Below are 21736 nucleotides of genomic sequence, written 5' to 3'. Positions count from 1 at the left end.
CTCGAGTGGGCTCACATTGCTGATGGGCTGGGGTCTGACACCCCGCTGTCCTCCCCGAGCCAGGGTGGGGGCGAGGGGGCGGCGCTGCGGACACGGACAGGGCTGATTGTCCGGAGAACGGGGGATGCCGGTGAGGGTAGACGGGGTGTGATGTCCAGGACGAGAGGAAATGGCTTCATGTTGAGCCAGGAGATGGTTAGATTGACTATTAGGGGAAATTTCTTCAGTAAGAGGATGGTCAGGCACTGGGAAATGTTGCCTAGGGCGATGGTGAAGTCACCATCCCTGGACACGTTAAAAAGGCGTGTGGATGTGTCACTTAGGAACATGGCTTAGCGGTGGGCTTGGCAGTTAACGGTTGGTAGTCCATGATTTTAGAGGGCTTTTCCGACCTAAATGATCCTTTGATTCCGTGATTTCTATTCCCCGACCTCCGGCTGTGGCGGTGCCTTCCCGTGTCCCCCCTCCCCTCCGCCCCCCGTTCCTGACGTCCTGAGCGCGGCTGCGGGAACACAATGAGGCCCTGAGGAGCGCGGCTGCTCCGGCTGAGGAAACGGCAGCCGGCTTCCTCCGCAGCCCTGCCCTGGCCCCGCAGCTCCGCACAGCCTGGACACCATGGGCATGTCTGCGGAGGACGAACGCGCCGCCAGCCCCAGAGGTAACGGGGATGATGCTCCCCGGAGAGCCGGCGAGCTGGGCAGGGAAGGGATGCTGCTGCTTGCAGCACATTTTGGGGATTCCCCTGCCCTTTGCCTCACCACCCCCTCCACCCTCCCTTTCCCCGTGCCGGGGCTGGTGCCTTGTGTTCTTGCGGAGTAGCAGCCTGGCTGTGCTTCCTGATGGTGATACCTGTACCGGGGCAGTACTGCTCACCGCTCATCTTACCCTCGAAGCTGCTGTCCTCCTCCCTAATCCCCTGGTCCCCAAAGCTGCCAGCGGCTCCTCAGCAGGGCAGGAGCCTGACTTGGCACTGGGTGACGGCCCCGCGGGGCTGCAGGGAGTGGCTGGGGATGGGATGGGATGGGATGGGATGGGATGGGATGGGATGGGATGGGGAATGATGAAACCAAGTACTGGGGACTGGGAATGGTGTGTGATAACTGTGCTGGTTCTCAGCCCTCCACTGTGGCCAGGAGCTCTTTGGCATGGCTTCGGACCCTGTGTCAAGGGGGACAGAGCTGCGTGGGTGCTTTGGGGAGACCAGCAGTCTCCAATCTTCACTTTAACCTGGCTGTCCTTCCTGCGAGAGCTGCCATCTCCCCATCCCTCCTGCTGACTCACTGCTGGAGTCTCAACCCTGCTGACAGCTTCCCAAGTGGCATCAGACCCCCCCAGACAACCCAGCACTGGGTTTGGGGGAGCAGCCGGGATGTGCGCTCGGCCTGGGGACAATCTAATCTGGCAGGCTGAGTCACGGCACCCCAGGGCAGCTTTGCTTCTTGCTGCCACAGCTGCTGTGACAACCCCGGGCCGTGGTGGTGGCATCTCAGGAGCCACTTGCAGAACAACCCTCTTGGTGCCACGCTGCCCAGCTTCCCACATCCATGTGTGCTTGGAAGCACGCTGTCAGCAAGCTTCCTGCCTCGGGCCTCAGGGGCCCTTCCTGCCCCACTTGGTTGTGCTCACTGACCCCTGGCTTCATCCCCAGATGAGGAGTGGCCGGAAGCAGAGAAGGCTGAGAAGCTGGCGAGAGGAGCTGCTCTGAAATGGGCTTCAGGGGTGTTTTACCGCCCCGAGAAACTGGAGGGGCTCGGGCATTACCGGAGACGAGAGACGCAGAGGAACAATTCCATCCAGTCCCGGCTGAAGGTGTGTGTTTGCCCATCCCACGGACACTTGCAGCCACACCCCCTCCTCAGGCAGGGATCCCAGCCAGGGTCCCCTGTTGCACCATGAATCCTCTGTATGTCCTCTTTTGGCTAAATCTTTTCCTTTGGCTGGCGTTTGGTGGGTGAAGTGCAATTGCTGGGGGGAGAAGACCCCCTTCACCCTCTGCCTTACCTCCAGGCAGTGTCTGAAGTGTTATAAAGGAGTCTTCTGTGTCTCTGACTATCCTTCAAAATAGAACACCAAGGGGCCTCAGCACATTCCATGTGGAGGACTCAGCACACCCCATCCCAGCCCCAAAGGCTGCCCTGCCCCATGGCTGGGAGGAGGCACAGAGCTCCAACCTGTCGCTGCCTGTGGGTGTCCATCTCTACATATTTGTAAGGGCTGTCCCAGTCCCCCTGCACTCCTGCCTCCTCACCCACATCCCCTTTTGCATGACCCAAGGAATTATTAACCTTAGGACTGAATCAGTCTGAGCACCACAACTTTCCCTTGATAATTTTAGAGATGGTTTCTCCTATCCTGACTCTGGATGAATTGTCTGGGAGGCCTTAGTGAAAAGCAACTTGCTTCTGGGGATTCTTGGAACCAGGAGCAGGGAATTAAATGAGGGGATAGGGCATGGAGATGTGCCAGTGCCACTGCAGGGCTGGAAACGATGGCACTCCATTTGGGAGGAGAGTTTCTATGGCCACTGAGGTCCTTCATGCCTTGGGGGCACGTAGGGGCCCTGTGACCCACTGCTCTTTTGCAGAAACAAAGTAATCTTTTAAAACTGAAAGGGACTATTTACCCTAGACCTTGTGGGACAACACAGATTGTGCAGGGCTGGGGCAAACGGTGTGGGCTCCTCTTGCCTTCTGGAGCTGCTCCAGTGCCCTCCATCCTTTTCTGCTCCCCAGTCAACTGTCCAGTCCTACCTGGAGGGCGTAAGTGCAGGGCTGGAGCAGCTGCGGTCGGCGGCCCAGGAGGTGCAGGGCGTGTGCCAGGACCTGGGCGCTGCACGGTGGGCCCTGCTTGACAGTGCAGACAACTTCCAGGGCCTCCAGCAGATGAGGAAGCTGATGGAGGAGCACGTGCAGCTGGCCTCAGTGGTCCAGGTGCTGCCCCAGATCTTCTCAGGTAAGGCAGTGGGCCAGTCCTGGTCAATTTGGGCTGGAAAGCACTGGGGAAAGCCTCAGCCCAACCATGGGCCCTGTGCAGGGCTGGTGGTAAAGCCTGAGCAGGTCACTCAGGCTTTGCCAGTTGGGTGAATGCTTCCCCAGGGCCTGATCCAGTGGTATTCCCAGAGCCCCAGACCTTTCCCCTCACCATCTCCTTGATAACCTGCATCTATGTCCCTGCTGCAAACCCCTTCATCTCCACACTCAGTGCTGGCATCTCTCCTCCCTCTCCCACAGTCCACGAGGTTTTTTCCCATATCCTGCAGCTGCTCCGTGGGCAGCATCTCTTGGAGGCCCACGTGGAGCTCATGATGGTGGAACAACTCCGGGATGACATCCTTTCCCAGCTGCACCTCCGCGGGCTCTCCAGTGCCCAGGCAACTGTGCTGTCCTACTTCAGTGGCCTGCAGGACCTCAACGAGAGCCTGGCCAAGCAGCTGTGGGACATTGTGGGCAGCAGCCTGCGGCTGGTGCGCGAGGACCCCGTTCTCTTTGTCACTGCTGTGAGGATCATCGAACGGGAGGAGAAAATAGATGACACTCTGCTCTTGGAGGCCACCTTCCTGCCCCCTGGCCGCCCAAAGGGCTGGAGGCAGAAGTTCTACCAGGTCCTCCAGGACACCCTCACAGGAGGCCGTTTCCATGCTCCCCGCATGGATGCTGAGGGGCCAGGGCTGGCCAAGCACCTGGCAGCGCTGCAGAAGGACATCGTGTCTGAGCTGCGCGTGGTGAAGGACCTGATGGTCCAGTGTGTCCCAGCTCACTACAACATCCTCAGCGTCTGCACTGCCACCTACCACCAGGCCCTCAGCAGCCACCTCCAGGAGATCCTGCGGGAGGACCTGGACAAACAGGGACTCTTCCTCCTCCTTGAGTGGGCGCTCCGTGTGTACCACAGGTCAGCACCAACCCCGGCACCAACCAAGTAAGGGATGTTGTGGAGAGCTGGGTTGCTCACCAGTTCATGGATGGGTGGGGAGAGTGTCTCTGGCTGCCAGGGGATGATGACCAGGAGGGCAGAGGGACAGGTAGGAACTCCTGGAAAACAGACCTTCCCAATCCTGCCCCACCTCTGCCCTCCAGCCCAGAGATGATGGGTCACCCTGACCTCCTCCCAGAAGTGGATGTTTCTGCTCTGGATCCCTTGATGTCCTCTGAGCTTGTGGATCAGACAGAGAGGAAATATGTGATGAAAGTCAAGGTGAGTGAGCAGGATGGGGACTCCCACTGAGCCAAGCATCTGCTCATCATGAATGAGCCTGGGATGAGGCCCAGGACTTGCTGTGCTATGTTAGGTCTCAAGGGAGTCTGTACTTGGCTTCTTGGGCTGCCTGTGGGGGGTGTCCATTCTGCAGGCTAGCGTGTTCGAGTGGATGCAGAGGACCCTGGAGGTGGAGTTCAAGGAATGGTTCAGGGAAGAGGAACCTGAGACAGACCATCAGGGCTTCTTCCAGTCAGCCTTGCCTGCCATTGTCATGCAGGTGGGACCCCAAGAACATTGGGTACAGATGGGGCATGGCTATGCTGAGACCTCCCAGAAAGGAGTCCATGGCCTGCAGGCTCCCCCTGAATCACCTGCACTTTCCTCTTGTGCTGCAGATGCTGAATGAGAACATCCAGGTGGCTTCCTTGATCACCGACTCTCTGCAGCAGAAGATCTGCAACATGGCCTTGGAGGAGCTTGAGGCATTCCTGGGCCGGTCAGTGGAGACACTCACACCCCTGCCCACCCTCACAGACCCTGGGGCCATGGCTAAGCATCACAGCCTGGGGGTGGAGATCTGCTGTGGGGCACCCAGGGCTCATCCAGATCACAGCAGTAGCCTCTCTGCCCATGGGGCTGCTGTCTCAGCTTTTGGGGACATCAGCTCTAGGGGCCTGCTGCCCCAAATGCTTGTCTGCTGAGCCCTCCCAAGGGGATCCAGAATGGGTGCCACTGCCCCATCCTGCCCAACGACCTGTCACTCTCCAACCTGGTGGCAGGATCTGAAAAGAGCCAAATGAGCTGCGAGGGTTGTGGGAGGTCCATGTGTCCCCAGGAGCATCCCAGGGCCAGGTCCCCATGGTGGGACGCCTGGAGCTCTGCCTGCCCGTCACAGCTGCCTCTGCCTCGCTGTGTTGCAGCCTGCGGGAAGCGCTGGTGCAGTGCGGGAAGGAGCACCAGCAGGACCGGGCCGTTCCCAAGTACTACATCTCCCACCTGCTGGCCGTGCTCAACAACAACCTGGCTCTCAGGTAACCTGCAGCGGCACCTGGTAGCTCTTGTAGCAACACCCACCCCCAGCCTCCCTGGGGCCAGTGTTCCCACTATGCTTCCCAGGCTACCTGTGCTCTCTCTTCTCTCTCCTAGCAATTCTATCTCCTCCCTGCACCCTGACACTGCCTGCAGAGAAGTCCCTGGATCCCTGCAGGCTGCTCTAGACAGGATGCAGAAGAAAGCCACCCAGCTGCTGCTGGAGGAACTGCTCCTGGACCTGCAGGTATGTTGGTCCAGCACCTGAGACTAACAGGGCTGCAGCAAAGCTGAGCCCAGCACTAAACAGCCCTACTGCAACTCGAGTTTATTCCTGCCTAGGGTCCCTTCCATGTACTCTGTACCCTGCTATCACCCTGCAGACATCTCTGCCAGCCTGTCCCCCAGACCTTGATAAACCACCCGATGTCTGTCGCCAACAGCACCACCCCGTATCGCTGGGGCAGATGGCTCATGGCCCCCAAATCACTAACGGACAGAGCCCAGGAGCCTTAGCCCCCCCGAGCTGCCGCAGCTCCTTCTGGCTGTTCCATGGCAGAAAACCAGCTGGAGAGCAGCAAAGTCTGTGTGGAGGATACGAATCCATGTGCAACTGCCCGAGTTGTTTCCTGCTAGTGTAGTCAAATTTAGCTTTCCTGGAGTCTGGACCAAAAACCTGGAATAATTAATGACATTACTATTTAGGGCTTGAATGCCATGACAACAAAGGAAGAGCCAAAGGGTGAGGAACTTGCAGGCAGCAGTGGCCCTAGCTGAGACAGAAGGAGTGTGTGCCTGCAAGCAGGAAGACAGGCAAGGACAGCAGAGTGGGAGTAGGAAATCAAAAAACATATTATGTCTACACAAGGGAAGTGGGGAGGAGTGGAAATTAAAAATAGGCAGGACAGGCCAAAAGCAGGTATGTGAGGAGCAGCTCGCTGCACACACCTCAGGTGTGCATAATGACCCAGACAAAGCCCCAAAAGGAGGCTCTCAGGGTGTCAGGGAGGGACAGCCCTGGTGTTTCCATAATTTCCTAACCTTAACCACTCTGCTGTTTTTATTGAGTTTTGGCTGCAGGGGCAGCAGGGGCCCGGGGGCTTTGCAAGGCGAAGTGGCCGTGGTGCCAGGCAGCAGCTGTGGGTGTTGTGCTGCCCTGAGCTGGCAGCTCTGTGATGATGCAGGACACAGACACTGCTCCTCTGCCCCCTCCAGCCCCTCTGCCTGCAGCTGCCTTCCCGCAAGTGGCTCTCCGGGTCCCAGCTCGTCAGCAGCATGTGTGAAGTGATTGACAAGTATGCAAAGGACTTCTCCCGCGTCAGGAAACCCGTGTTCACGGTACCTCCTTGGAGCTGCGGCTTGTCTGACAGGGAGGTTGGGCAGTGGGCACCGTGCTGGCGTGCAGGATGCTGGGGATGCAGGAGAGTCTGTGTCCTCTGGGGCAGTCTAGAGAGCACCGCCACACGGAGGTGTTCAGGGCTTCCCCCAAATCCAGCTGTTTACTCTGTCCCTTCAGTCAGAGGGCTTACCAGGAGATTGTTCCCATGGCTTGGCGTTGTATCAGCCCTTTTTGCCTCTGTCCTTCCCTGGGGAGCTGGGTCTGGACACCCAGGCAGTGCCAGCGCTAACAGCTGTTCCCTGCCCAGCTCCTGCTGGCGGAGAGCGAGCTCCTGGTGGTGAACCAGTACCTGCGGGCCCTGCTGCAGAGGAAGATGGTGTGCAAGAGCCGGGAGGAGCGGGGCCAGCTGTGCCACCGCCTGCTGCAGGACGCCACACAGCTCCGGGAGCTCTTCTGTGGCCTGGTGAGAGGAGCCTGGCTGCGGTGGGGCGCCAGGGCTGCACCACGGAAAGGGAGCATCACCTCACCCCCCTGGTCCCTTCCAGCCCACAGCCTGCGAGCAAATGGGGCTGTTACACTTGGGTGGTTGTGAGGCCAATATGGGAGGAACTGGTTGGATTAGGGACTCTGGGGACCATCACCCTGCCCAGCAACCCCTGATGGGTGGGACATGCTGAGTGGGAAGACACCAGCTGCAGGGGCTCAGGTCCCACGTGGGCACTGAGGATGCAGCTGTCTCCCCAGCCACTGCAGTGACATCCTCTGGGTCTCACACCTGACTGCTTTCCCTCCCAGGGCCTGGACCGGGGCCAGCAGAGCCTGGAGGCTGTTTTTGCCCTGCGGGAGCTGATCTGCCTCAAAGACCCAGCACTACTCAGCCTGGAGGTGCTGGGCTTCATCACCAAGTACCCTGATGTCAGGTAAGGTATTCCCTGCAGGAGGGGCAGGTGTGAGCCTGCTCAGGAGAGCCAGTCTTGGGCTGCACCCTCTGAGGTGACACAGCAGACCAGGAAGAAACCTGAGCCTTTGCCCTCTTCTCCCTGAGGTTTCCTTTTCCCATGCTCCAGATTTGATGGGTTCTTGAAAAGTCCCAAGGGCAAAGGTGTACAGAAAACAGCAGTTCTGCTGTGGCATTTGCACATCTGTATTTGGTGGCCAAACAAACTGTGAAAAGTAACAAAACATCCAATTAGAAATGTCAAAACCAAATTCAAAATGTTTGGGGGGATTGTTTTCAAGAAAATGCTACCTGGCCTGGTGCAAAGTACCAGTTTTCCCCTGGCCCTGGCTTGGCTTCTGTGGATGGGGGGAGGTCTGCAGGACACGAGCAGTGCTCGGGCTCACCCCTGGCTCTCTGCCCAGCGACGAGCACATCTCCACCTTGCTGGATATCCGCGGGGACGTCTCCAAGGAAGTGCGGCACGTGGTGCTGGAAATGATGGCTCAGCACCCCCAGGTTCTGCCCGAGGGCTACCGGCCCATCTTCAGCACCATCCTGGTCCCTGTGCCGGAGCTGCCCTTCTGCCTTCGCAAGGGCAAGTGTGCCTGACCCTGCCTGGCACTGGTGCCCTGCTGTCCCAGCTAGGGGCCATGTGGGGCAGCTGTGCGTGGTGAGAACGGAGGTGACATGTGGCATCCCCTACACACAGCACCTCGTCCTGTGTTGGGGACAGTCTGGATAAAGGCCATTCTCCTCTGGTCTTGCCCCATGAGAAGACTGTCCCCTGCAAGCACCAGTCCTGGGATACCTGGACTGGGGGAAATCCAACCTGTAGCTATTTTGGTGGCCTGCTGGGACAGTGACTGAGGGCTGCTCAGGCTCAGGCCCATTTGCCTACAGGAGAAAGAAGAGTTGCAGAATGGACAGGAAACTGCAGCTGGGACAAATTCACGTCTCCATGGGGCTGCAGAGATGCTTGGGTTTCCAGACAGCCCCTGAGCCAGTGTGTCCCAGCCAGCTCTAAGTTTCTTTGCTCTTTCTGGTTCTAAGGCCTACTTTTCCAGCTTTCCCAAACCCCTCTGATTTTAAGGATTCCCACACTAGCCATGAAGGCTGTTACCATTCCAACTCTGAGGCAGACTGGAGCCTTGCTGGAACAGGCTGGCAGGAGGGTTTCAGCCATGGGAGATCCTCTGGGCTCAGCTGTGCTGCTCTACCAGGCTGTGCTGCTGCTCCACCAGGCTGGGCCCTGCATGGCTGGTGGGGAGCAGCTGAGCCAGCTCATCATGGCTCATGGATGCTGAGGAGAAGAGCGCAATGTCTCCCCACCCTGGACAGTGCCATCAGCCCTATGGCTGCAGAAAGGGACAGCTCCGAGTTCCTGCTGGCCTGTCAGACTCCTGGCTCTGGCTCATTTCCCAGGAAGAACACTGGAGTTGGAGGCTTTCAAACTGCATGGAGAGCATGGTTGTGCCTGGTGCGCTGTCCTGCTCCAAGGTTCCTCCATGATGGGCAGCACCACCCTGAGCACTGGCTCTCCCTCCGTCCTGTGCTGCTGCCCAGGCCTTGGCATCTCCTCCCAGGTGCCATATGAAGATCAGGAGCAGTCTGTGTCTCTGCCTACACCTTTGTGCCCAGCCCCTGCAGTGCCCTGGGAGACCTCCATGCTCTGCCATGCTTCCCACCCTGGGATGGGCCACATCCCACTGTCCTTACATGGTACCACTGCTGGAAATAAAGGCCTAAGCTCTGCACTCGTTCCCCAGTGTCCAGGCTCTGCTCCCTGGAGGGTCAGGGTATGTGGGTGGCACAGAGGGAGGGATCCATCCCCGTGTTCAGCACCACCCCAGACCTGCCTCCCTGCACCCTGTGCCAGCCCAGGAGATCACCCAGGACACAGGGGATGATGCAGACACTACATACCCCATTGTCCAGGAGAGAGGGGCCCGAGTGCTCCCCAGCCCTGGGTCAGGTAGCTGCAGTGCTAGGGGGAGATGCTCAGTGAAGGGCTCAGCCTCAGCTTGGGAAGGTGCCCACTGTACTCCCTGGGGCTCATGGTGTGTTTGCCCAGCTGGACACACTCCCACCTGCCTGGGAAGGTGTCTGCTCTCCCCACCTGCCCCCACTGACTATGGGACTTGCTCACCTGCACCACAAACATGGTTCAAAGGGTTCAGCCCTGAGAACATCCAGGTGGGCCCAGTCCAGGACTTCATGGCCATGTGGAAAAACAGTTCTAGCCCCAATAGATCTGAAAAAAGTCTGAGCATGGGATGACCTCCCACCCCAGGACTTGGTGCCCATCCCAGCATGTCCAGCCCCATTGCTACCCCAGTTGTGTGCTCACGACCAGCCTCTTGTACCCTCCATCACGCCCTGTGGGGCTCTCCTGCTCCAGCTCCACAGGCTGCAGTCAGAACTAACACAACCCATGACAGCAAAAGTCCAAGCCCCCCAGGTGTCTTTTGATAGTACCTTCCCACATCCCTCTTTGTGTGTGTGCCAGGCTTGGCCCGTCACTGCTGCCCACACGTGTCCCAAGGTCACAGGGGGACCTGGCCAGCTATGAGCCACGTGGGTCCCTGGCTGCTATAAAGCTCGTGGTGCCCAGGGGTTCAGTCTATCTCCTTTCAGGATGGCATTCCTGTGGGTAGTTGCCTGTCTGGCCCTTGCCAGCGCCGTCTCAGGTAAGTGCTGCCCATGGGTGTGGGAAGGTCCTCAGGGTGCAGCAGGATGCCACGGAGGGTGACACACAGCCACCCACACCAGCACAGGCAGCCCCCAGATATGAGTCCTGAGCTTTTGGGTCACCCTTGTCCCCTGTGCCTCCCCTGCAGGCTGCGGGGTGCCCGCCATCAGTCCCTCGGTGGCCTACAGCGAGAGGATTGTCAATGGGCAGAACGCTGTGCCCGGCTCATGGCCCTGGCAGGTGTCCCTGCAGGTACAGTGCTGTCCCCCTCCCTGGGCACTGCCCTAAGCACTGGCATGGGCAGCCAGCTGCCGGGGGACCTCTGCCTGTCCCCAGCTTGGGGGTGTTCAGCCTGCCCAGCCCCAGCTCCCCTTCTCTCTTCCCTCCCCAGACCACCACAGGATCCCACTTCTGCGGCGGCTCCTTGATCAACCAGTACTGGGTCGTCACAGCTGCCCACTGCAACTTCAAGTAAGGAGTGATGCCAGCCCACACCAGTGCTCCTGGCAGGGCCAGGGGCTTGGAGCCCCAAAGGCCTGAGCAACCCAGGGCTTCCTCCCCAGTTGTTCCCATGGTGGCTTCCCTTGGGTTCCTCATGCCTGTGGCTGCCCCAGGGCTGCTCCCACCCGGAGTGCTGGCTGGACACTGCCCCTGACTCCTTCTTACCTCTGGCAGCCCGCGTGCCCACGTTGTTGTCCTGGGGGAATACAGCCTTGCTTCCAACAGCGAGCCCATTCAAGTGAAGACCGTGTCCATGGTGAGCCAGGCGGGTCCTGCGATGGGGTTGCAGCTCCGCGGCGTGGCCGCTCCCACGGGGCAGCCGTGAAGGGCTGAGCTGTTTCTCTCTCTGCAGGCCATCACCAACCCCGGCTGGAACCCCAACACCATGAACAATGACATCACCCTGCTGAGGCTGTCCACGCCTGCCCAGCTGGGATCCCGTGTGTCCACCATCTGCCTGGCCCCTGCCAACCTGGTTCTGCCCTCCAACGCCTGGGCTGTCACCACCGGCTGGGGACGCACCAACCCCAACTGTACGTAAGCTGCAGCTTCAGGGAAGGCTGTGTGTAGCTGCTCTTCTTCCTCGGGGCTCTGAGGGTCCAGGGGTGCTTGTGAGGATGACATCTCCTGTACGTGTGGGAAGGGGGGGGAGCTGGGCAGTGGAGTAGCCCTGAGCATGTACCAGAGTGCACTTGGGTGCAGGTGTGTGCCCAGGGGCTGGGTGTGTGTGTAACCCAGGGATGGCTGTGCAGAGGCACAAGCCTGCCCTTTCTCTGGGCTGCCTGCATGAGGTGATCCTGGGGAAGAAGGGGTTTGTTGGCATGGAGGAGGAAGGCGTTTTGTATGGTAGCACCCATGCACCAGTGGAAGCTTGCCCAGGGCACCTGTGTGCACTCCAGGAGACCAACAGAGGTGATCTAATGGTGCTTCTTTCCCCTAGCCCAAGCCTTGGCAACAGTCCTGCAGCAGGTGACCGTGCCCCTGATCCCCCAGAGCCAGTGCATGCAGTACTGGGGCAGTCGCATCACCAGCGCCATGATCTGTGCTGGTGGGGTTGGTGCCACCTCCTGCCAGGTAAGGAGCCAAGCTCTGGCTGCACAGGGTGGGTGGAGGAGGAGGAGGATATGCAGGGTCTTGCTGAGACCCCACTGCATCACAGGGAGGGTGGAGGAGCAGGGTACAGGGGGTCTTGCATTTATGGAGCCAGATATTTAAGCTACAACACCTGGCTGTGCACAGGTGGCTGGGGTAGCAGAGACCAGTTTGGAGCATGTGCCAGGAGCACTAAGCAGAAATCTTCTCCACAGGGTGACTCTGGTGGACCTCTGGTGTACCAGACTGGGAATGGCTGGACCTTGATTGGCATTGTCTCCTGGGGAACGTCCAACTGCAACATCAACACGCCAGCCATGTACACTCGTGTCAGCCAGTTCCGTAACTGGATCGACGCCGTCGTTGCTCAGGGGTAAAGCTGCTGCCAGCGTGATCCCTTCACTGGGATTAATAAAGTATCAGCTTTTGCTTGTGCCAAGCATTGTCTCTGTCTCCTTTCTTCTCATGATGCAGAATGGGGTGGAAGATACATGGAGGAGCCTGTGGCACCCCATGCCTCCCTCCTTCCCAGAGCTGGAGCTTGGTGCCCAGCTGGGATCCAGGGGGAACTGCCAAACTAGGACAGGATACTCAGGCAGAGGGGGAGCAGGGCTGGCTGTGGCTCAAGGGCTGCTCAAGGGGTCTTCAAGCACACCCTGGCACCAACCCAGGCAGTGCTGAAGGTTGGGAGAATGGTCCTCACACTGACCCAGGTGTGAGGTGCCACCAGGGAGGGGAGTGTGGAGCTGCAGCTCAGCACCAGAGAGGACTGCCCAGCTTGCAGTGGAATGTGGGTGTTGGTGGGGGCACAGCATCCTAAAGGATCCCTGCCTGCACTTTAAAGCCATGACTTGTGTGGCAGCTGAGAACACAGCTGAAAGGGAGAAGTGCCACGGGCAGCTCCAGCTCCTGGGGATGGTGGAAGGGGATGGCTGGAGAAAAATACACTGCTTCACACCTGCAGATCTGCCAGGTAACAGCAGGAAACTGAAGGCCATTGCAAAGGAAAATTTGAAGCTGAAAACAAATTTCAAGGCCAGATGACAGGCTTTCACTCAAATGGGTTCTTGAGACAATGGCTGGTGGGGAAAAAAAAGTCTTGTGTGACACAGGAGTAGCAAGACACATGCTCAATGAATTACAGTCTGGTTCCCAGCAGCTCCAAATAGAGCTGGTGATAAGGCACTGTGGAGAGAAGCAGGATCAGACTGTCCCAACATGAGGTGTGGGGTTCAGTTTTCCTTACCAGTGATGTGAAGGTGATACAACACCTTTGCTGTGTGAATTAGAACCCCCAAAATGTAAACACTCAATTAAGCAGAGAATGTGACATTACACAGGGACACACTGATGGGAGGGGTATGGAACATCAACGGAGGGCAAACACAAACAGTCTGGCCCATGTGATTGAGTTAAAATAAATATAAATCTGCTCAAGTAAAGCCTAGGGTTAACAAATTTTAGTGGTCAGTAAAAGTTAGTTATTTTTAGTGGTCTGCTCTGCAGGGAGCATCTAACTGACCTTAAAGGCAAGTGAAGAGAGATGTGGGGCTGGACCATGCAGGCAGAGAGAACTGGGGCTATAGGGAACTGCAAACAGGAATGACCAACTGCAGCACTATGGGTCGTCTGGTCTGTGTGCTGAGCTCTCTTGTCAGCTCTGCCACCACTGGGATGGGGTCCCCTGCCCCTGGAAAATCCTGGAGAGGAAGTGTCTCTGGAGGGGTGAGCATTGTTCACTTGATATTACAAGTTTTCTTGTTGGTCCATAAAAGCTGCTCAGAGTAAAACTGGAGAGGTGATGAGTGGCTGTGGACAAACCAGAGCATTCCTCTGGCTCAGTCTACCACCTTGCAGCCAATGAAAAATAAACAGAATGCCCCAAAGTGCCTGTTCAGCCTCCCAGCTGCACCTTCCAGCAACAGGCTGGGTGCTTACCTCATCCAGGGCATCCCACAGACATCCCAGCCCTGCACAAGGTCTCCCTTGGGCAGCTCCTGGCCTGGCAGCTGCAGTACAGAAACCAGCAAACCCTCTGATGGGCACTTTGGTACCTCTTGCTGTGATCTATGAATGTAATAGAGGGGTGAGCACATCCTGGCTCTCCATGTACTTACTGACCATCATCCCCAGCCTGGAAATCAGGCCTGGAATTGCCTTCCAGCAGCCAGCCTGCAGGCGATCCACCAGGCACAAGAAAGGACAGCAGAGCCGTGGGGTACACAGAATACATGGACATGTTTTAGCAGAACGAGTACAACAAATAAATAATTCTGTACACTCTAACTTGAACATTACAGACTAATTACAATGGGTCCCACCTCATGTGACAGGACAGTCCTTAGAGTAAAGCCAGGACTCGAAAGGCAAGGCACAGAACAGGACACTGGATGGGACACAGACCGACTGGATGAGACCGGAGTCACTTCCAAACCGTTCCAACCCAGCACCGGAAACCGGGCGACCAAAAATAACATCAAGTGCCGGAAGATCTCGGATCCCAAGGGCTTCCCGGGAGGTCCTTCCGTAGGGAAAGGCAACAGGAAAGCTCAGGGCATCGCTGCTGCTTTGTAACACACCTCACTGGGCCGGGGAGCTGCTCCAGGAACCGATTCCACATTCAGCAAACAAACAGTGCAGTGACCTCTGCAACAGCAGCCAGAGCTCACCCATCACACATCTGCAGCATCACCAGGCAGGGGGGGACAGTGGGAGAGGGACAATTGTCACCAGGCAGAGCTCCTGCTGGCCCTGGCACAGCGAGAGTGGAAGGCACTGAGCTCCGTGATGCCGCTGGCCACAGCACGTCCCTGGTGTTCACATTTATTTCTTTGGGAAGTTTCCTGCTCAGTAAGGCACAGCTGGCATGCAGGCACCTGCCTTGGAGTGCTGCACTTTTAATCCAGGGTGAAAGAGGAGACTGAGTGGTCAAAAAAGCACCAAAACCCTCCCAAGAGTGGTGAAGGCAACTAGGGACTGGGTACATGCACTGAGTGGTACAGGCACTTTGTGACACTTTCCAGGAGAAAGTTGAGTGGGTGAGAGGCCTGGACAACCCAACCTCCCTGCAAATTCTAGGGCTCATAGTGGTGCCAAAGAAGCCAATGTCTGTGTTGCTTTGCATCATTTAGAAAACTAAATTAAGTCAAAAAATTGAGATTTTAATTTATCCCACCTCAAACCCCCCAAATCTTCAATATCATTACTTAAAACAATATGGCCCCAAACAGCCTAATACAATAAAAACAGCCTGTAGCAGCCACACAGAACTTGCCCTGTGTGGTACCAGATTGAGCTGAGCTGACACTGCAGGTCCTCAAAGGCACCATATGGAAGCTTCTACCTTGCTCCTGGACTTGCCACAGCTCCCGCAGAGCCAAACCCTGGGCTCCTGCCAAGTGAACCATCATTCCTATTCCAGTTTGTGCATCAGATAAAAGCTGACTCTCTTAGTACTGCAGCCAAACACCTGGGTAGAAAACAGGACTGAGAAATGGAGCAGGGCCTCAGAAATAGTGTAAATTACCAGAACAGAAAATATCTCACCTAAAAGAGGAAAATACCCAGATTCCAAAGGAGAGCATGAGGGTTTATCACATCCAGAACAAACACGTGAAGCAGGCCCTACACTGCAGCTGGTTTCCACATCACTACCAAAGCCAGCAAGTCTGAGCACTCTTGTCTGGGCTTAAGCTCCTCACAAGTCTCTCAAGCTTTCCTCCACGTACAGCTGTGTGATTCCAAGAACAACACAGAGCAGGAGCATGTGGATGCTATCACAACTGCAGTGTTAAACAGCACAGATTTCTTCAGGATCGAAGGAAGGGTGGTTTTCACCCCCACTGGGTTGATGTGTTAAGATTTTTAGAAGTCTGAGTGAGAAGTAAATCAAACATGGACTGGCAACAGCTGTTTTAGGAAAACACACTACACACTCAAAAATCTGGATGCGAATCTTTAGATCCCCCTAATGAAATTTCTGGAAGACTTTTTCACATTCTTTTCCAATAACCCTTGACAAAAATAATAAAAATCAAGGAACCAACAGGCCACATTCTTTGAAGCTGTAATTCTCTCTCTCAAGAGAGCAGCCAAACTCCCAGGACGAAAGGATGGGATTGTTTTACACAGTACTGCTAAGTTCCAAAAGACAAACCATCCTAATTCCCTTTACTCCTCAAACAGCATCTCACCCAGAAACGGAGGGGACAAAGCGAGGAGAGGGCTGTGCTTGGACAAGGACACGCCACAATTTGCCACTAGGTGTCATTCCAACTCCGCTGTGTGAGCCAGAGCAGGCAAAACAGAAGCACTCAGATTTGTGGTGGTCTGGAACAAGCAGGTGTTACTTCTGTCCTCCCTGCACATTCAGGAGGGAAGTTCCCAAAAACACCCTGTGAGCCAAATTAAGAATCACCATTAAGAGTCAAAGAAGGACATTAAAAAAAAATAAATGAAAGAGTAGAAAAAACATTTCTGAGAGATTTTAGTTTCTAAAATCCCCAAAAAAGGCACTCCTGAAAAGTGTAAACTCCTGAGACTTAAGAACAACCGAGCACTGAGCTGCTCCTGTGGAATGAAGACAGATGATCAAGGTAATTCACAGTGAAGAGCTTCTTAGAGGACAGATTGAAGGCACCTGGACTATGGCTCAGAATTACAGCACTTTGCCTGTCCCCTTCCACACCAGACCCAACTGAAAACGTGTCCCACTTGCAAGAATAAAAGCACCTGAGGAATTGTTCTTAAGCTGGACTTTCCAATGTGGCATTTGGATCATCACAGTTTTCCAGACTGAGTGAAAGATCACTGAGGACTCCAGGGTCACTTGGACAGAGCTCTGCTCATCTCCCCTCTGGCCACACGATTATCAGGCTGCAAAGTTCCTACGAAGATTGGATTTAGAAACAGAAGAGGGAGTGAGCCAAGAGTGTTAAAATTGAACTATGGAAGGAAAGCCTGCAAAGATTTTCCCAAGTTTACACTGATTTTTCCATGCAAACAAGAAAACCTTGCATTTGTGAGAAGAATTAGAGTTCTTTTTTTAGAAAAGCCAAAGCTCTTTATGGGATGGCCTTGGTCCTCTTCCCACAGCTCCCAAGCAGTGGAGTGCCCACTGCACACACCTTGATACCACAGAGAGGCAGATCCAGCTGTCCAGTATTCTCAGCTATGTGATGGATCCTCCCTTCTGCCAATTCACCCCTAGTCACAGAGCATCACCACCAAATCCTGGCACTGTCAGGAACCTGCACAGCAACCTCCTGCTTCTCAAAACACATTCCAGCCCAAAATAAACACAAATGATCACTCTGAACTTCCCCTGGTGCAAAAACAGTTGTGGAATAGATCAGTGAAGCAAAAATTGTCACAGAAGAGAAGATTCTTGTTCTGCTTTGTGAAGGTGGAGAAACAAGCCTGGTTAGCCCAGAGCTTTATGCACTCCTCATCCCATGAGGGAAGGATAAAGGAACGGCATGGGCAGACATCTGCATGATGCCTGTGCATTTCCATGGTCTAGTGGTTAAGGGGAAGAGTCTCAGTTCTAGGGTTCTTGGCTCAGTTGATCAGTTTGACCCCCTCACACAGGAAAAATCCCTGTTTTATGGATAAAAATGCAGGATATGCTGGAGAGGGCCATGGGAGCAGCCAGGAGGTGAAAGCTATCACAGTGTCTGGAGTGATGCTCCAAACACACCAAAGCCTCTTCAAGTAATGGCTCAGAACCAGATGAGCTCCAAAGGAGCCTCCTGCCACCCCCTGACCTGCAGAGCCCCCATGGCCCAGCTGATACTGGCCTAAGAGGGGCTCCTGCTTTTGGAGAGCTGTTTGCAGTACCATGAGGGACACTGAACTGTTTATGAAGCAAAACGTGGCAAGCTGCCTGCTTTGTCAGAAATCACATCTAGTTTATAGTTCATGGTAACAAACTAGGGAAAAACAATGTGAAGAGGTAAAAGATGCTGAAAATATTTTTGTTTGCAGTCCACAGAGTTGAAAAAAAACCCTGAATCTGAGGAACTCTACAGTATCTGTTAATGCTGATGGAAGAAAGACTGTGTGTGACATGGTAGGATGGGTTGCTCAGAGCAAGGGCAGACTGCAAAGGATGTGAGGTTTCCAAAATAACATGCAAAAGCACATAAAGGATTTTGGATTCACTCCAGCCACACAGAGTGGCTGTCCTCAAGTTTCTGCTCTATTCCCCCCCACATGCTTGGGCACACCAGGCTGGTTACAATCATTTACAGCCCATCCCAGTTTGGGGTGGGAAGCACAACCCAGAAATCTCCCCCCTTTTTTTTTTGCCTTAGCACAGAAAACTCCAACCATCTCCCATTAAAGCTGCTTGGCTGTTTGCTGACTAGGAGTGACTGTGAGAGTCCCCTGGAGATGTGACTGACCACTTCAGCCCTGCTGACACTGAAACACAGTGGCACAGGCATCAATCCTAGGAAAAGGCCAAGCTCACCAGACCCTGGAGATTGGACTGCCTGCACCTCCAGTCCAGAGCCAAGCAAGCCCTTCCCAAGTGCTCAGCACAAACCAAATCGCGTGGCTTCAGAAGAAAAGTTTCAAACACCAGCATTTTCCTTCACTGCTGATCTTATCTCTGCTACCAGGAGAAGCCAAATCCATCCCATGCCTGTGCCATCAGCCTCACTTTGCTGCTCTAACTAGTTGGGAAGAAAATCTCAGCAGGCTTGCAGAAAGCTCAGCTCTGCAGCCCCCACCTCCCTGAGAGTCCTTCATAAGAGGCCACCTCATCACCTACAGCACAAGGACTCCTCAAAGGCACCTTTTTCCTGGTGGACTTAAGTCAGCGCTCACAGCTCTCGGGTATTTGTACAATGTCTCCAGGGTATTGTCACTGCTGACACTCCCAGACTGGGCTTCCACTACTCAAGCCCCTACCCTGATGCTATGGAGCCATTTGTGGCCACCCCAACAGCTCCCACCACCAGAGTCCCAAAGCAGGGATGGCAGTGCTGGAGCAGCACAGGCACACAAAGCAGGGGAGCCCTGTCAAATCTGCAGGCAGGGAGCAGCCTGGAACCACCGAAGTTCTGGTGCAGTGACACGGTCAGTAACACTGTGCTTACAGTGGTTATAGCCCATTCCACCTCTGGGGTGGGAAGCACATCCCTAAAACTTCTTCCCTCTTTTTTCCCCTTAGCACAAGAAAACTCAACCTTCTCAATCTTCTTTTGAAGGGTGCAAGGTGTGTAACACGTCAGAGACACAAGAGAGCCACAAGAACAAACCCTGCACGACAGGCACTGGCCTTGCTGCAAACAGGGAAAGGACAATTCCAGGGGTAAACCCTTGATGTCATCAGGCAAGTGAGCCCTTGACATCATCAGGAGGATGGCAGCCCTTGGGGGAAACCTCACAGCTTCCCAGCCCTCGTGGAAAACTGCTGTCTGGCATCTCTTTGGCGAGGAGCTGGTGGGCAGCACACCAGTGAGTCAGAGCTATCCCACTTCTAACTGCACATGACTCATTCCAGCTTCGCTACAAAGGCACCACGGAGTCTGACTAAACCAGCCCAAAATCTGCGTATCCATAATTTTTAAATACATATACACCCCCACGCGTGTATGTGCACACACGGACGTGCACGCACAGACACTCCGAGCGATTGCTTCTTTCTTCCATACACAAGTGAGAGAAACTAAACGCTCTGGAATTAATAAATAACTATGAACAACCAAGCTCCTGGGCTACAGAAAGAGCTCTTCTCCCCACGTGGCTCCTTAATTCCTTGAGGCTCCGAGCCCACAAGGACTCCCCCGTTTCTGGCACGAGACCCCGTGGCACAGCTCGTAGGCTGGCACGGCCACCACGAGGTTCCCTTTCCTCCGCACGGGGTGAGGGGGACACCTCCTGCAGGGAGGGAGGGAGGAACCTGGCTGCTCCTCACTGAGCGTGTGCACACCTGCAGCGCAGAGCAGACCTGTGGCAGGGGTCCTCCTTCTGAATTTTCTTTTCGAGAGACTCAAGCTCAGCCCGTGTACTGCTGCTGGTAGCGCAGGTTGAGCTCGCGCAGCTCCCGCTCCCGCACGCGCCGCGACTTGTTGGATTTGGTGGAGCGGCTGGAGCGGGTGGACTGCGCTGACTTGGTGCTCTGGCAGCGGGAGGACGCTCTCTTGAGAAGGTTCTGTGAGATGGAACGGTGCAGGTTCTTCATGGAGGAGGAGGCTGCCATGCTGACCACCCACGGGTGCTTCAGGGCCTGAAGGGCTGTCATCCTGTCGCTGGGGTCCACCGTCAGCAGGCGGTCGATGAAATCCTTGGCCAGGTTGGACACGCTGGGCCAGGGCTGAAACACAAAAGAGGTGGTTGGAATGAAACATCCCTGCACAGCTTTGCTGATTAATTAATTCCTTCCATGTCTGCGAGGTGCTTAGGGACATCCTGCTGCATCCCCTCTCTCTTTTATCCTCAAATCTTCCAAGCTGTAACTAGCAGTATCTGCCCAAGGAGAATGAGACACAACTACTCCACATGAGAGGAAGAGGCTGAATTAGTGGAAAATATCTGCAGGTACACAGGTGCAGAGTAGATCCCTCCAGCAGCTGGGCTCAGGCACTCTGAAGCTGACCCTGCAGCCTGCAGACACTGACACACCCATGTGCACACACTCAAGGGTCTCAGTCAACACCCAGACCCAGCAGTGGCTGGGCCTTCCCTGGTCCATCTGGTCCCTGGATCTTCCTGGAGTTTTGTCTTTGTCCTTAGAGACACACACACACACATGGACAAAGCTGGGAAGAAAAATGTGACAAAACCCACTGTAAGGGTAGAGAGAAGGCAGCATGGCCAGCAGAAAACCCCAGGTGGTGAATGGAGCCAGGCAAGAGCAGGTTTCTGCAATCACTGGGTATTTTGGGGGTCTCACCTGTCCTGAAAGCACCAATACTGAATTTTTCAATTTTGTGGAGTTCACATCCCAGGCTGTACTAAGAAAAAGCCTGAGAAGATTGCTGCAGTGAAGATTTCTGTATAATAATAGTGACATACATGCAACTGAGTGGACCCACCCCTGTCTAGTTAAAAAGGCAAAACTCTGCTATTCTCTGTCTCTCATTCTTCTCTTCATTGGGTGAGGAAGAAAAGCACCCAGCTATTTTAAAATTCAGGGTTCACTGACTGTACAACCAGAAATAATGCACTTTTCTTGCACAGAAGGTCTAAAAAAGGTATGTCCTGATTTTTTGGAGGTTTGTAATTCATTGCTACAGAAGGCAATTTTCTTTTCAAAAGACTCAAGGCACCAGCAAGAGAACAGATCCCTGGGAGGATTTTTTGATGAAAAGGAGGATGGTGTAAGAGTTACAGCTCTGCTCCCAGCCCACAGCCTGTCAGTGCATGGCCAGGAAAGGTGAACTTGAGCTTTAGCTGAGGAACTGGCTGTGAGTGGGATCAGGGTACCACAGTCTTATTTTACAAGGACTAAAACAGTCTGGCTTACTCAGCTGAAATGGGATACAGGGTCACTGCCAGTAACTATGCAAGAGAAGAGACTGAAAATGGTATCAACTACCTGATATAAAGAAAATACTGCTACATGAATAAAAACATATAAATGTTCTTGAACATATTCAGAATAGAAATGGAAATACTCAGGGAGGAAGCAGATTCTTCTCCAGCAGATCAGATACCACTTCACATTTCAAAAATTAAATCCATTAAGAAAAAAAAACAAACAACCCAACAAAAAACAAACCATTCAAGCTTTTCTGTCATAGAATCATTAAGGTTGGAAAACACCTTGAAGATCATCAAGTCCAACCATTAACCCAGCACTGCTGTGTTCACCACTAAACCATTCCCCCCAGTGTCACATCCACCTCTTGAACCCCTCCAGGGATGGTAATTCCATCACTGCCCTGGACAGCCTGTTCCAGTGCCTGACCACACCTTCAGTGAAGAACTTCTTCCTAAT

The 21736-nt window shown here is 54.7% G+C and overlaps 3 protein-coding genes across 3 annotated transcripts in view; 2 read left to right on the top strand and 1 right to left on the bottom strand.

The window, feature by feature from the left end:
• Positions 1-601: 601 nt before the first annotated feature.
• On the top strand, positions 602-9232 carry EXOC3L1 (exocyst complex component 3 like 1). The gene is made up of 13 exons (XM_084214913.1): positions 602-658; positions 1649-1809; positions 2733-2952; positions 3231-3891; positions 4077-4194; positions 4349-4474; positions 4593-4693; positions 5118-5228; positions 5344-5473; positions 6442-6564; positions 6873-7028; positions 7361-7485; positions 7928-9232. The coding sequence occupies exons 1-13, from the start codon at positions 616-618 to the stop codon at positions 8112-8114; spliced, it is 2262 nt and encodes a 753-aa protein (XP_084071039.1). The 5' UTR covers positions 602-615; the 3' UTR covers positions 8115-9232.
• Positions 9233-10140: 908 nt separating this feature from the next.
• On the top strand, positions 10141-12164 carry CTRL (chymotrypsin like; the record flags this gene model as incomplete). The annotated part of the gene is made up of 7 exons (XM_084215292.1): positions 10141-10192; positions 10343-10446; positions 10586-10665; positions 10870-10951; positions 11048-11228; positions 11636-11769; positions 12003-12164. 7 exons carry the CDS (start codon positions 10141-10143, stop codon positions 12162-12164), a joined length of 795 nt encoding a protein of 264 aa, XP_084071418.1.
• A 1784-nt stretch (positions 12165-13948) lies between these two features.
• Positions 13949-21736, bottom strand: part of PSKH1 (protein serine kinase H1) — a 29339-nt gene continuing 21551 nt past the window's right edge. The window contains exon 4 of the mRNA XM_084215324.1: positions 13949-20110. Within this exon, the coding sequence (XP_084071450.1) occupies positions 19793-20110 (318 nt within the window). The 3' untranslated portion in view covers positions 13949-19792. The remainder of the gene's footprint in view (positions 20111-21736) is intronic.

This window comes from Fringilla coelebs (assembly GCF_963513975.1).
Source record: "Fringilla coelebs genome assembly, chromosome: 14".
In the NCBI taxonomy this organism is placed as follows: Eukaryota; Metazoa; Chordata; class Aves; order Passeriformes; family Fringillidae; genus Fringilla; species Fringilla coelebs.
The sequence above is the reverse complement of the archived record's forward strand: the minus strand, read 5'-3'. Positions and strand labels throughout refer to the sequence as shown.

Excerpts from the sequence above, each read along its gene's own strand:
- EXOC3L1 (XM_084214913.1), top strand. The coding sequence starts at position 616 with ATGGGCATGTCTGCGGAGGACGAACGCGCCGCCAGCCCCAGAG. Across the intron at positions 5,229-5,343 it reads AACAACAACCTGGCTCTCAG|CAATTCTATCTCCTCCCTGC; the intron begins GTAACCTGCAGC and ends TCTCTCTCCTAG. Across the intron at positions 7,029-7,360 it reads GGGAGCTCTTCTGTGGCCTG|GGCCTGGACCGGGGCCAGCA; the intron begins GTGAGAGGAGCC and ends TTTCCCTCCCAG.